The sequence below is a fragment of the Nipponia nippon genome, unplaced genomic scaffold (assembly GCF_047370975.1).
Source record: "Nipponia nippon isolate SJK-2023a ecotype South Korea unplaced genomic scaffold, ASM4737097v1 scaffold_66, whole genome shotgun sequence".
In the NCBI taxonomy this organism is placed as follows: Eukaryota; Metazoa; Chordata; class Aves; order Pelecaniformes; family Threskiornithidae; genus Nipponia; species Nipponia nippon.
In genome coordinates this window covers 217433-232155 of record NW_028262387.1, presented here as the reverse complement: position 1 = coordinate 232155, position 14723 = coordinate 217433, and the positions used below count along the sequence as shown (strand labels likewise).

The 14723-nt window shown below is 57.2% G+C and overlaps 1 protein-coding gene across 1 annotated transcript; it reads left to right on the top strand.

The window, feature by feature from the left end:
- Positions 1-3990: 3990 nt before the first annotated feature.
- Positions 3991-7262, top strand: LOC148051153 (E3 ubiquitin-protein ligase RNF213-like). The gene is made up of 7 exons (XM_087738328.1): positions 3991-4058; positions 4103-4298; positions 5126-5203; positions 5449-5649; positions 6125-6214; positions 6428-6588; positions 7070-7262. Exons 1-7 carry the CDS (start codon positions 3991-3993, stop codon positions 7260-7262), a joined length of 987 nt encoding a protein of 328 aa, XP_087594454.1.
- The last annotated feature ends 7461 nt before the right edge of the window (positions 7263-14723 follow it).

Genomic DNA, 14723 nt, shown 5'->3' with positions numbered 1-14723 from the left:
CGTGTCTCCTTCTGGCTGGTGGCCTTTGCAGCTCTGTCTTCTTGTGCTTCTCATTGCATCGCTGTCACCTCCACGGGAAAAAGCCAGGCTTGGGATGGCTTCTCAGGTCTTCTGTCTCCCAGAGGTGCCCATCCCCTTTGCACCATCTTGAAACACATCTTGGCCTCTTGGCCCGGCTCTTTCTACTGGGTGGCCACTATAGATGCTCTTCATGCTGCCCTGCTCCCCTCCTACTGCAAACTCCAACATCACCTCCGTGTCAAGCGGTCCTTTAGCTGCAAGAGCAGCGGCAACGCTCAGAAGCCAGCTGGGCTCTTCTCCAAGCCAGCTGGGCTCTTCTCCCAGCGAGGCGCTAGGTTAAATGGAGCTGGGATTTGTGTCTCCCCATGGGAGCAGTGGAGCGAAGCGGGTGCTTCCAGGTCTTGGTTAGTCTCAGCCCCAAATCGATGCCTAGACATATCCTGCTGACTGTAGGAGGAACCTGGTTGGTCTGGAGAGGTTTGCTCCTAGGCACGCATCCCCTCCTGCCTCTCATTAGCTGTTGGCATGACCCCCATGTAGAAAGTCAGGTGGAGGACGTGGAAACCCCCTGGGTGCCCTCAGCTTTTGCTAGATGCCTTCAGCGCCTGGCTGGGCTTTCAACCTTCTCTCTCACTCCTCCCTCCCATGTCCAAACGCAGTGCAGGCTTCCCACGGAAGTGAAGAAATGCAAGTGTGGTGCCACCGTTGCGGGAACTAACCACAAACCCGAGAAAGGCTTCACGGAGCAGAAAATGTAAGTCAACCCTCCCGGCTCCACAGCCCCAGAGGGCTTCACCCGTCCACCGAACCCTCCCGCAGAGCCACAGGCATGGGGAAAATGCTGCGGTTGGCCAAAACAAAGGTCTCTGCATCCCGTGGTCCCATTGTGGGACTGAGCAAAAGACGTGGTGGGTAATTGCTCTTTCTGAACGCAGCATGGTGAAAGGGTACATACTGGAGAGCACTCTCTCGTGGAGAAACAAGCTGGAGAGGTGCCTGTCGCCTGCCTGTGCTGGTCTCGCGAGAGCTCTGCTCCATTCGTCCCTCCTCCTGGGGATCTACGCTGACAAAGAGGTGAGCGACCACCATGCTGTGAGGAGCGTTCAGCCTAGCTCGGGAGGAGACCTTCTTGAGAGCCTAACGGAGGAGTCTGCCCCATCTTCCAGGTGATTCTAGACCTGATGAAAGAGAAACCGGAGGATGTGGAAGAGTTCTTCTGGGGCCACCTTCAGAAAGACGTCACGTGCCTGGCAGAAGCACTCAGCCGGAACACAGAGGATGCCGTGTTGACTGTCCACCTGTTTCTACAGCACCTGAGCAACGACAATCCAGCAGGTAGAGAGCTGCTGGGCACCTCTGGGAGGTCACCAGCAAGCTCGCGGTGGTTGGGTTTTAACCGGGACTGGTGTTACCGGTTCCTCTTTCCCGGGACAGTCTCCATCCTGGGAAACTGGTGAGAAGACGGGGAGGGCAGTCAGCTCATCCGAAGCACTCAGGCCAGACCAGCGGGAGGGCAGGAGCACACTGGGAGATGGTTTGCTCCAAGTAGGCATCTGTGTCATCCTTTCAGCTCTTGGTTCCTCTTATTTCTACATCATCGTACTCCTCGCTGTCAAGAAACCCAACAAAGCTCTGGGCAGACTCCAGGGTCTACAGGGTAAAAGGTCACGTATTCCTTTGTGTCTTCTACAGATGAGAGCGTAGCCTTGAGCATCCTGCATGAGAAAAAGGACCGAGAAGAATGGGAAACCTCCTTCAAAGCCCTGGCTCAGCCCTTCTTCCAGGTACGCCCGTGCTCAGCTGCTGCTCGCGGGTATCGCGTGCCCAAAGCGCTGCTTTGCTGGTGGTCGTGTCCGTGTTCAGATGCAGCTGCTGAGCTCAGGGCGTTCCCACGTGAAAGAAAAGAGATTTGTCCCCTCTTTTTTGAACTGGGACCTCGGCCTGGGGTGGTGGAGACCTCCTGGCTGGCGTGGTCTCCTGCTCTGTAGAGAGCTGGCTTCTTGGATGCTTTTTATGTGCCCTGTCAGATCCTCCTTGGAAACCAGTGGGGTTTCTTCCCTTGGAGCAAATCACCTCTGGGTTTCTCCCTGGGCAGTTCTGTTCTTGGCCCTTTGGTGGCAAGTTCTCACCATGCCCCGCCACTTCTCCAGAGCCCTCGTTGCTTTTCTTTGCCCTAAGACCCCGTGAATCCCCTCGGGCTGCTTGGGTAACGAGGGGCGGCTCCTAACGACCCTTGGGTTCTTGCAGGAATTGGAGCAGAGCCTTAATTCTGTCAAGGAGCAGAGGATGAATGAAGGTCCCCATGGCTCCAGCCTTCTCCTGAAAATAGCTTACGGCCAGACGCTGCCTTTCCAAGACTTGCCGAGGCAGGGGTTGATCAGCCAGCCCTGCATGTGGAGATTTGAACAGAAGACAACCATCCAGACCTTGATGCATTTCCTACAGCAGGAAGATGGAGAAGGCACTGGAAACCCGTACCCCATTCTGCTGGAGCTCCTGTCAAAGGTTCGCTGGGGGAACATCTCCTCTCCTCCAAAACACCTGCAGGCACTGAGCAGATTCAGCCTGGCAGGTGTCCGTGGGGCACTGGGGTAACTTTTCTTCCCCCCCGTGTTTCTTTGGAGCATCCAGGACAAGGTCCTCCTCCAGAATACCCCGCAGCGCCAGACGGGATCCCCGTCCCTTGAATCACACTGAATTTTCTCTTCCAGCTTGAGAACATCCAACATGTCTGACACCTGCCTGACATTTTCCGTCTGCAAAATGCCCTGATCCACTTCTTCAAAAACATCCATAAAGGGGAAAACTACACAGTCCGACAATTCCTGGAGCAGCCTGAGCTTTCAGGTGCGATATGGAATTCCATCATGCCTGGGACGCGGGCGTTAGACACCCCTCGGCACCCAGGAGCTGCTGCCGTAGTTTGCATGGCGGAACCAACTCAGCCACCGCAAGAGCAGCCCATCGAGGCTGGGGCTGCCTCTGCAGGAGGACATTCAGGAGAGGGTGGAGGTGTCTGAGGCATCGAGACAGATCTGGGGCAGAGCCTTTCTCCTGGGGCATTTGGTGCTTGGTGAGATTCTTCTGCCATGAGCAAGCAAGATGGGTGAGGCGGGTTTTTCAGCTCCTGAGTCACGGTACCTGGTTGATTGATGTCACACGTGGTCTAACACAGGCTCGAAGCCCAGCTCGAGCCAACACACAGCATGGTTTGCTCTGACACCTCCAATGATGTAGCTGTCGGAGACGTCCTTTGACCTGACATCTCCCAGGAAGATCCCTTAACGGGGCTGTTTTCTCCTCTCTCTGCCCACAGAGGACCAGTGTTTGGCTTTCAGCAGAGCTACAGAGATGATCCGGAAAGTTTGGAGCAATATTAAAATGAACCCATCCAGCTCAGGTACGTGCTCTTCCTCTGGGAAGAAAGAGGGATGTCGCATCCCATTTTCCTTGGCCGTTTCTTCTGGGGATGCTCCGAAACTGAGCTGCTTTCCGCAACTGCCCTTTCTTTCCCCTTCCTAGAAAAACTGCTGAGCTTGCTTGCTTTCCACATACTAAAAACAAATTAAAAACCCTTCCAAAAATACAAAACCTAGTAAAAAACCCTTCCAAGACCTCAGCGAAAGGGAGAATTTCCCCTGGGATCCTTACAGCGGGTAGAAGACCGGTCCGCCCTTTTACAGGCATCACCGTCCTGCCCGACCTCTCGCCGAACGACATCAACACCAACACCGCCATCCTGCACCTCCTCCCCGCCCAACCGTCCATCAGCCACCTGGTCACCAGGTTCCTCATACAACTGCAAAACAGCTGCATTGACACAGCCGCGCGGGTCACCAGGGAGAGGCAACGGTAGGTCTCGAGCCGCTCACCCTGGGGCTTGGCCATCTCCTCCAGCCTCCAGAGAGGCTCCAGGAGAGGTTTTCAGGGCTGGTGTGGGGCTTGCAGGGGAGCTGTGGCGGCCAAGCGATGCCGTTGCAAGGTCCTGGTGGCTTGGTGTTCAGCAAAGTGAGTCCTCGATGGCAGAGTAGGACGAGGCAAGAGGCCCTCTGACCTCACAGGGCGACCATTCCTCTGCCAGGTCCATCTCCGCAGAAGAGGTGAAGCCCTCCTCCGTGCTGGCCATAACCAAGAGCGATCTGGTGACCATGGCGCTCGCCAACTTGCAGTACGAGATAGACGAAGACAGCACCAAGATGACCTACTTCGACTTCCAGATGCTGCAGCGGCAGGTGGTTCATCGCTTCATCAGCGGGAAGCCCATCATCAAGGCTCAGGTGAGCTCAGCACAGGCCAAGTTGGGTTGTCCCAGGCCAGCGGTGGGGTTGGGGTTTGTTTCCATCCTCTTCTGCGCGCCTTTCTGGAGTCAGCAGACTCAACTGAAGGCATTGGCAGATGCCTGCTGTGCATCTGTCTCTGTTCCGTGGGTTTTGAAGGAGTGTCGTGGCCAGAAGCCACTTCTGTGGTCACGGAACGGTGGCCTGAAAGGGACCGTGAGGACCTACAGCCCTGCCTTTTGTGAAGGGCAAGCCACCCTCGTTTCTTTGAGAACGAGGGAGGAGTTGGTAGCTGTTGAAAGAACTTCAAGAGGCATCTTCCAGGGTTACACGTTGTCCAAAGCGGGACTCTGAACCACCTTGGAGGAGCACATCTCTGGCTGGGGCTGTCGGTCTCCATTCTGTGAAAATGAAGCCTGGAGCTGGTGGGAAAAGGGGACTTGAGGACACCAGAACCAGGCTGTCCTGCAGTAAATGGGCTGTGCGTGCTCTCCTAAAGGTGGAGATCTGTCCACGTTGGCTGTTCCCAGGACCCTTTTGGTCCTTGGAAATGGTTCCCAAGAGGATGTTCTCCATCACCTTGCTGGGGACGGAGGTGAGGCTGTGAGCTCTCCAGATCCTTCTTCATGGAGGTGCCTTCCTCCAGCCATCAGGAACCTCCCCTGGTCGCCACAACCCCACAGTGGCCTCAGGAGGCCATCGACCATCTCCTGCTGAACTCTCAGGGACATCCCGGGGACTCGCAGCTGCTCAGCTGAACTTTCTTGCTGGCCCCTGTTAAGTGACGCCAGGCGTGTTCATAACCCTCTGTCCCAACCCCTTTCCAGACGGCTCCATCCGTCACCCTCAACAACGTGAGGACCCTCCAGGCCACCAAGACGAAAGTCAGGGACCAGCTGCCCCAGGTAGGAAACGGGTCGCCGGTCTCCTCCTCCATCCAACCCTGAGGTCTCCCCTCACGTCTCGTGACACGATGGGGGCACGGAGACCGGGCGGACGCGTGGGAAGACCCAAGGCCAACTCAAGTAGGGGTTTGGAGACCTGGCAGGACCCAGTTCTCCTGCGCCAAGGGGGCGAGCAGGCTGGAGGGCATCACGTTGTGGTGACCCCAGCCCTCGTTGGGTCACATCCTTGCCGTTCTTGCTGCCAGGAGCCGCTCAGCATCAACCAGCAGAAGCGCATCATGGAAGAGGCCCGCTCGGTCAATGCCCTCTCCAAGGTCTTGGCCACCTTGAAGGTGGCTGCTGAGTTCCTGGCCGTGACGGGTGGTGACCCAGAGCGCCCACTGCCCGAGTACGTCCGTCAGGAGCTGAAGATGGACGCCGGCGCGAAGCAGTTCCAGGACGTGCCGGTGGGCCAGGGGCTCAGGGCGGGCGGGAAATGGGACCCTCCTGTCCTCCCTTTGCCACTCTGGGTGGGGCTTCACATCACCTGTGGCTCTGACCACCTTCATGTGCTCCAGGGTCCCCAGATCTAGTGTCCGCAAAGGTTTGGGGGTCCCCTGCTCAGAGCAAAGAAGTCCTGAGCACCTGGGTGGGTTTAAAAGCTTGGCTGGGCGGTGGCAGGTCTTCATGTCCTGTTCACCAAGGCCCTGGGGACACCTCGGGCACTGCGGATGGCCTGGGGCACCTCTGCGGGGGATGCCGGTGATGGGGGAGCCAGGGGTTTGTAGATGCACCCACCTGGATGCTTCAACTGGGCAGCTGAGGTGCAGCCACCGGGGATGGTGGTGGCCCAACATGTCCTCTAGGACGTGCTGGAGTTGAGCGTGGACGTGACCCTTCCGAGGAGCTGAACGCCTGTGCCTCTCTGTCCCCCTTCTTCAGGTGGTCCCCAACACCCGGCTGAAGCACATCCTGTCGCTGTGGCAGGTCCTGGCAGCTCGCCGGTCCATGCTGCTGGTACAGATGAACCAGGTGAGGGAGATGGGGGGGGGAGGGGAGAGAGTGTTTTCCCCCCCTCCCCCCCCAGGTGGAGAAAGGAAACCTGGGTAAAATCAAGGTCTCTGGCCCATCCTGAAGATAATCCACCCCCCCGGGCACTTTCAAGACTGGGTTATGTCTTGGAGGCTCTCTGGTGGCCCTGATACGAGGTTCAAGGACACAAGAGGGTTGTGGTGGTCTTTGCAGGATCCCTTCTGCCTGGTACCCAAGCAGTTCCAAGAGCAGCTGGATGCAAGGGAGGCAAAAGCCCTGTCCTCTGCGTTGTCCAACACCAACCTCGACCTCTTCCTCATTAAGCTTCACGAGATGATCACAGTGGTGCTGTCCAGATTTGAGCCCGAATATGAGTAAGTCCCGGTCGTATTCTGGTACAGCCAGAGCGGTGGCAGAAGCCGCAGCTTCCTGGGAGGGTTTGGCTGGGGAGAGACCTCTGAAGGTCTCTGGTCCATGTCCTGCCCCAGGCAGGTTACTCAAGGCCTTGTCTGGTTGCATGTTGGTGGATCTCCATCTTTGGAGATGCTCATCTTGGGGGCTGTCCCAAGGTGGCCTCACCCCTGATGGGAAGAGGTTTTTCTTATGCCCAGCCGTCAGCTGCCCCGTTGGCTCCTGACGCCACTGGAGATACCCCAGGGCAGCCTCTAGCACAAGGCATTGACCATCATTCACCAGCCATCTTGGCCACCATTGAGGGCCACCATTGACCAGCGACCTTGGCCAAGACAGTGCTTATTGCTGACAGCCAGCGCTGGCCACGGCTGGCGGCTGGGGGTGGTGGGACATCCATCCCACCTCCACCCACTCACCCCCCCTGCTCTACCTCCCCCACAGGCTGAAGTATGCCTTTGAGTGCTTCCTGGAAGACAACCAAGTCCCCGCCACCTCCGTGGCCACCCTCACGGATGCCCTGGACCCGGACATTCCTGTCAAGAACATCCTCTCCGTCTGGAGGACGGCTGCGAAGACCAGCCACATCAACGTCCCTGCGTACGGCCAGGAGAGGCCAGCCCAGGGCAGTCATTAGCCCCCTTCTCACAATGACCCTGCTGGTGGCTTGTCCCCATGGGCACAGAGGAAACCTCTACCCCCAATCCCAGCTCTGGGGGCGACGCATGAGCTGCATCTGGGCTCCTGGAGCAGCTCGAGCCTCCGAACCCCTAAAATCCTGCTCCCCCACTGTCTGAACCCGGCTGAGAAGCTCTCACCTAGACCCACCACTGCCCCCATGAGGGCCCCAAGCATCCCCGTCCCACCAACCCTGCCGAGCCACAGCGGGAACCTGGAGACCATCTCTGTGGACACATCCCCAACGCTGCTACCCCTGTCCTCAGTTGGCCAACACTGCCCCAGGGATGTCCGAGGCGCTGGAGCCCCTCTGCCATTCCCATGTCGGCCAAGAGGTGCTTCTCCATGTCCCCGTGCCCATCGTTGGTGGCCTTCATCCCGCCTTGTCCCTCCTGTCCCTTCCTGCATCATTAAACAGTCAAGGACCCATCTTGGTTTCGTGTTGTTCTCAAAACGGTGGTGGAGGGGACCTGGCTGCTGTCATGGGTGCAACCATCCCTTCTGGGGGCCCACCGTGGGGCTCAAGGGGTCTCTGGAGAGGCAGCGGTGGAGGAGCTGGAGGCCTGAGCTTCCCCACACTGGCCTCCACGGGTGGCCAGGGGCAGGAAAGACCACAGCCACCCTACCCAGAGCTGCCCCCACTGCTCCCAGTATACCCCAGTGCCCCCAGGGTTTGACTCACGTGGTGAGCTCCTTCCCTCCATCTTCCAGGGGAAGGAAGCTCTCTGTCCTCTCCACACCCTGCAGGTATTTATAGACATTGATGAGATCCCCCCCAACGTCTTCTCCAGGCTGGCCCATCCCAGCTCCCTCAGCCTCTCCTCCCTGGGGAGATGCTCCAGTCACTTCATCATCTTGGTGGCCCTTCCCAAAAGTCTAGTTTAAGGCTCCTCGTAGAAGTCTGGCCAGCTTGTTGGTGAAGGTCTACTTGGTCAGGTGAATCCCATCAGCTCCCAACAGATCCAGCTTCTTGAACGCAGCCTGGCTTCTGGAAGGTAGACCTGGCTTCTGAAAGGTAGACCCGGCTTGTCAAAGGTACATCCATGATCACAGAAGCCCAAACCTTGAGTATGGCACCGGCCATGCAGCCAGATGCTCCAATCCCTTTGTCATCTTCCCTGGCCTCTCTCCAGGATGTCCATGTCTCCCTTGTACTGGGAAGGCCAGTGCTGGACCCGGCCCTCCTGGTGTGGCCTCACCAGCACAGAGGTGAAGGACCACCTCCCTCTACCGTGAGCCACCTTTGTGGCAAGGGCTCATGGTTTATGGTCAACTTGGTGTCCACCAGGACCTTCTCTACCAAGCCGCTTTCCAGCCTGGTGTCCCCATCGTGCCCTGGTGCTGGGGGTTGTCCCTCCCCAGGGGCAGGACTTTGCACTTCTCCTGGTAGAACCCCATGAGGTTCCTCTCAGCCCATTTCTCCCCTGTTGAGGTTTCCCCGGGTGGCAGCAGGACGCTTTGGCGTTTCAGTTGCTCCTCCCAATTTGGTGTCACCTGCAACCTGCCCATGTCCAGCCGGCTGACAACCTGCCTCACTGCTCATCCAGCCCATACATCAACAGCTTCTCTAGGAGGATCTTATGGAAGACTGTGTGAAAGTCTTCCTGAAGTCCAGGTAGACAATGTCCACCGCTCTCCCCTCGTCTACTGGGCCAGTCATTGCATTGTAGATGTTCATCAAGTCGGTCAAGCATGACTTCTCCTTAGTGAAGCCATGCTGACTCCTCCTGATGCTTATCTCACCCTTCCCGTGCCTGGAAATGGTTTCCAGGATTACTTGCTCCACCACCTTCCTTTGGGAATTCCCTGCTGGTCCCACAACTGCTGCTCCACAGCATCCCTTGAGCAACCGGTGAAGTGGGGGCAGCGGCGCGGGCGCTGTCCTGGCTGCGGCCCCTCCCAGCTTCTTGCTGGCAGAGCACGGGAAGCTGAAAAGTCCTTGACCGGTGTAAGCACTGCTTAGCAACAACTGAACCATCAGCGTGTTATCAACGTCATTCTTCTAAATCCAAACCCCAGCATCGTACCAGCTACCAGGAAGAAAATTAACTCTATCCCAGCTGAAACCAGGACATGTGGCCACCACGGGGGCCCTGGCCGTCCCCACGGCCACATCCATTGAGATTAGATATGCCGGTAACGGTCATCTGATAACACCTCCCCTTGAGAAGGAAGGAGCGGCCACCCAGCTTGTGCAATGGCCACGGGGCTTGTGACACGTAAACCACCCAAAACGGCAGGTTTCCACGCCAAAACCCCTCACCCCTGCAGGTGGTTGCTTTTTGAAGGCATGTCCTGGCCATTGCTGCGTGTCCTCGGTGCAGCTCGCCATGGCCGTCTACCGGGTGAAGGTGGCAACAGGTGACATCCGTGAAGCCGGGACCAACAACTCCATCTCCATCACTTTGGTGGGCAGCCGTGGTGAGAGCCGCCGGATGACCATCAGCTACTGGTTCCGGCTGGGGATGGTGAGCGTGGGGAAGGGGACGGGGACACAAGTGGTGGCATGGGCTGTCCTGGGGACCCCAGCATGGGTTTTACTGGAGAGGGCAGGAAAAGGGCTTGGGTCTTCTCCAAGGTTTGGGGGGATGGAGAAAGAGGGCTTGGGGGGATGGTGGGAAGGGGTCTTGGGGGATGGTGGGAAGGGGTCTTGGGGGGGATGGAGGAAGAGGATCTTTGGGGGATGCTCTGAACCCCCTTTCTGCTGGTGGGGAACGCCCGTCTCCCCTGGTGCCACGCTGGGGCACCTGCTCTCCCGCCCCAAGCCATTTCCCCCCTGCCGTCACCAGGAGAAGGACCTGACCGTGAGCTGCGAGCAGGACTTGGGTCCCATCATCCTCATCCGCCTGCACAAGTGGCGGCTCTTTTTGGAGGACACCTGGTTCTGCAAGGACTCCCATGTGACAGCTCCCGACGGCACCCTCTACCGCTTTCCCTGCCACCAGTGGCTGGAGGGGTTCACCACGGTGGAGGTCCGGGAGGGCTCAGGTAGGACCCATCCCACCCCCATCCTCCTCTGCCAGCCAGGGGGTCTGACCTTGACCCCGCTCTCCTCCTTTCCAGGGAAAAAGCTGGTGGACGATGAGCTGGAGATCCTCAAGGAGCATCGGCGGCAGGAGCTGAAGGCATGGCAGGAGGCAAACCACACGATCGAGAACCAAACACGCCGAGGCGATAACGGGGCTAAAAATATCAGGCACACCTTACTTGGAAGCGTTACGGAAAAGAAAACGCTACCTAAAATCCGGCTTTCGGGAAACAGCTTGGTATTTCAGTAACGCTGTTAAAAACTGCCTGCTGGAGGAGGTTCGCAGAGAAAGAAAAGTAGCTATTTCTCTGGAAAATGGTATTTTAATAAAGTCTGAAATAACACTGCTTTAATTTGCTGAAGGAATAATATTCCAAAAAAAGTGCATTGCACAGCCCTGCAGTAATTTGCAAGACCGATGCTTTTGCTTTGGTGTACGGCCAGGACTGAGGGCTTCGTTACACCGCCCATACACATCGCTGTAGCACCTCCAATTCAGTGGCATTAAAGCCCAGGTTTGTACTAAAACTATTAATTTTAAAAGCCTGGCCGAGCCAGTTGATTTTGTTCTTTGCAATGAGCCCAGACATTACCAGAATGAGACCAGCTGCGGGCTGCGTAGGGAAATTAAAATTGTTTTGTGCGGAGAAGGGGGAAAACCCTGACGGGGAAAACCGGGGCAGCTTCTGCTTCACCCCCAAAACCGGGTTTATGGCGAGCCCGCAGTACATGAAGGGCAGAAACGTCCTGCAGCCACCCTGCCCTTCACTGCTGCCCGCCCCGACCTTACCCTCCGCTGCCGCCAAGATGTCCGCCCTCAGAGCCAGCCGGGTGAGCGGCCGGGATGGGACGTGGAGGCCGCGGGGGGAATGGGGACAGCTGGAGGGCAAAGGGACGGAGGTGCCGGGGGGTCTGCGGGCTTGAGGGCGGGGGACCGCGCTGCAGCCAGTGGCTTCTTCCCCTCAGGGGCTGCCCGGCGGCTTGCTCCCCTCATGGGTGCCCTGCTTCCCCTCAGGGGCTGCGCGGCAGTGGCTTTCCCCCTCCATGGACACCCTGCTTCTCCTCAGGGGCTGCCCAGCAGCAGCTTCTTCCCCTCATGGACACCCTGCTTCCCCTCAGGGGCTGCTCAGCAGTGGCTTCCCCCCATCATGGGCGCCCTGCTTCTCCTCAGGAACTGCCCGCCAGCGGCTTCTTCCCCTCATGGGTGCCCTGCTTCCCCTCAGGGCCTTCCCCTCAGGGGCTTCCCCTCATGGGTGCCCTGCTGCCTTTCAGGGGCTACCCAGCATCAGCTTCTTCCCCTCATGGGTGCCCTGCTTCCCCTCATGGGCACCCTGCTTCTCCTCATGGGCGCCCTGCTTCTCCTCAGGGGCTGCCCAGCGGCGCCCGGCTTCCCCTCATGGGCGCCCTGCTTCCCCTCAGTGACTGCCCGCCAGTGGCTTCTTCCCTTCACAGCCTTTCCCATCGTGTACCTGGCCGCGCCACCGCTGGCGTTTTTTACAGTCTATAAAAGTTGTTTCCTGAAGTACTGACCCTCCCGTTAGGAATGAAGAATGTTGCTTCTCTAAGAAGTTACGGAACCACCTCTGGGCTTCCCGCGAGGCGGTTACAAAGGGTTCGCGGACCCGGCAGTGCCAGGTTGATGCTGGCATTTTTCCCGCTCTCCTGTTTCCTTCCTGAAGTAGGGGAAAGGTGAAGGGAGCTGCCATGGCGGCCGTGTCCTTCCCTCGGGTGGCCGTGTCCTTCACTCAGGCAGCCATGGCTGCCATGTCCTTCCCTCGGGCAGCCATGTCCTTCCTTCAGGCAGCCATGGCAGCCGTGTCCTTCCCTCAGGCAGCCATGTCCTTCCTTCAGGCAGCCATGGCAACCATATCCTTCCCTCGGGCAGCCTGGCAGCCATGTCCTTCCCTCAGGCAGCCATGTCCTTCCTTCAGGCAGCCATGGCAGCCATGTCCTTTCCTCAGGCAGCAGTGATGTCCCCCAGCAGGACACAGCCACCCGCCCAAAGCGTCGCTGTGACAGCAGCAGCCAGAGAAGGCGGCTCCACCCAATGCCCGCCAGTCCCTCACAGATCGAAGGCAACGCTTTCGGGCACCGGTGGTTGGTGTTCAGCCCCACCAACAATCACACCGCTGGGGCAGTGGTGTTTCCGAAGCTGGCAGAGCTGGTGTAACGCCTGAGGAGTTGGGTTTGAACGTGGCTACCAGCAACTTGTCACCAAATCCGCCGAGTCAGAGGATAGGGAGGTTGACAGAGCAGGCAGGTGGTCGTCCAAATCCTTACCTGTTGTGAACTGGGGTCCTTTGTCACCGCTTTGTGCCACTGCCAGGTACGACCCCCCCCATCCGATTCGTATTTCCATTTCTTCCCCTCCGTTTGCGGGGAGCGTCGGGTTTTTTCAGCGTAGCCTTCGGCGTCGACCTTCGTACCGCGCTGCGATGAAAACCACGATAGGCTAAGTAACTTTTTGGTGGCAAAGCTATATGTGACTGGATCATCTTTAACATAATCACTTTTTAAAATTTTATTTTATCCCGAAAGCGGGGTCGTTCGCCCGGCGCGCAGATGCCAATCAACGCACCGAGCCGAGGTATTTTATTCCCTTCATATTTGTGCAGAGACGGGCGCTAGGTGGTGAATCCACACAGCCAGCACACCTTCGTACAAAACTACAGCGTATTTATTTTGCTCTGTGATTAGTATAATCCCGCCCAATATTACGCTTATTGGTTAGTGATTAACATTTCGTACACTATTCGTTTACTGTATTTAAATTAGCCTCACTCACTATGCAAATTAGCATGCCTGCTCCTTTCAGGTGGGGGGGCAAGTCTTTTCGGTCTGGAATTGAGTTGGTGGTCACCATCGCCCCTCGCTGCATTTACCTCTCACCCAGTGACCGCAGTTTTATCAGGCTGCGTGTGTTTCTGGCCGCCATCCAGTCTTTGGCGCCAAGATGTTCCCTTTCCTCAGTCCGGCAGCTCTTCTTCAAGGCTCTAGCCCTTACTTTTCTGCAGTTCGTTAATGAAACAAATCCTCTTCTACCTTTCAGCTCCCTCCCAAATTCCTTTCCCAGAGCACAGTGGGTTCGTAGTTTTGCTCAGGGGAAAATCTTCACTTTCTGCAGGATATTGGTTACAATTACCCAGCTTTTTCTCAACCTCATCTCCCTTTTGTCCGTTTCCAGATAAAATAAGGTATAAAACGTTTGGGAGGATTGAGGTCTTTCTAGAGGTTTGTTGGTAGTGTTTGATTGTTTTGTTTTTCTGTGTAATGGTGGTAGCAGTTAGGTAAGAAGCTGAGGCAAGAAAGCTTAGGTAAATACTACTTTGCAATGTGGCTCGTGAAAACTCCAAATGAGTAAGATATTGCTACTGGAAAATGCAATCCTGAGCTATTAAAACATTCGCTTAACGCTTTAGTAACAACCCCGGGCAACGCTGCAGGCGTGGGGAGGAGGAGCTGGGACCTGCCTGGCAGGAAAGGACCTGGGGGTGCTGGTCGACAGCTGCCTGAACATGAGCCAGCAGCATGCCCTGGTGGCCAAGAGGGCCAATGGCATCCTGGCTTGTATCAGCAATAGTGTCGCCAGCAGAAGCAGGGCAGGGATCGTCCCCCTGTGCTGGGCACTGGGGAGGCCGCCCCTCGAATGCTGTGCTCAGCACTGGGCCCCTCACCCCACGAAGGCCATGGAGGGGCTGGAGCATGGCCAGAGCAGGGCAGCGAGGCTGGGGCAGGGGCTGGAGCCCAAGGCTGGGGAGGAGCGGCTGGGGGAGCTGGGGGGGCTCAGCCTGGAGAAGAGGAGGCTGAGGGGAGCCCTCATCACTCTCTGCAACTGCCTGAAAGGAGGCTGGAGCTGGGGGGGGTCGGTCTCTGCTCCCCAGGAACAAGCGATGGGATGAGAGGGAACGGCCTCAAGCTGCACCAGGGCAGCTTTGGGTTGGATATTAGGAAAAACTTCTTCCCCCAAAGGGCTGTCAGGCCCTGGCACAGGCTGCCCAGGGCAGGGGCTGAGTCCCCGCCCCTGGGGGTATCTAAAAGCCGGGGAGATGTGGTGCTGGGGGCAATGGTTTAATGGTGGCCTTGGCAGCGCTGGGTTAATGGTTGGACTCGATGATCTTCAAGGTCTTTTCCAGCCTAAACGATTGTAGGATTCTAAGAAACGCATGCGGACCGTGATCTGTAATGTTCGTTACAAGAGCTGGCGTTAAGATTCTAGGTAGTTGAAATTTCTCTTACAGCTGACTTGAAAATGAAAAGTATTCTCGCTAGCCAAGAATTTGTCTCTATCCAAGGACAGAAAACTGCTGGTTTGGAATCTAAAGGCTCCCTCTACTACTGCCCAAGCCCAGCCGGTATTTGCTTTGGGCCATATGTTTCATGCACAGAAACTTT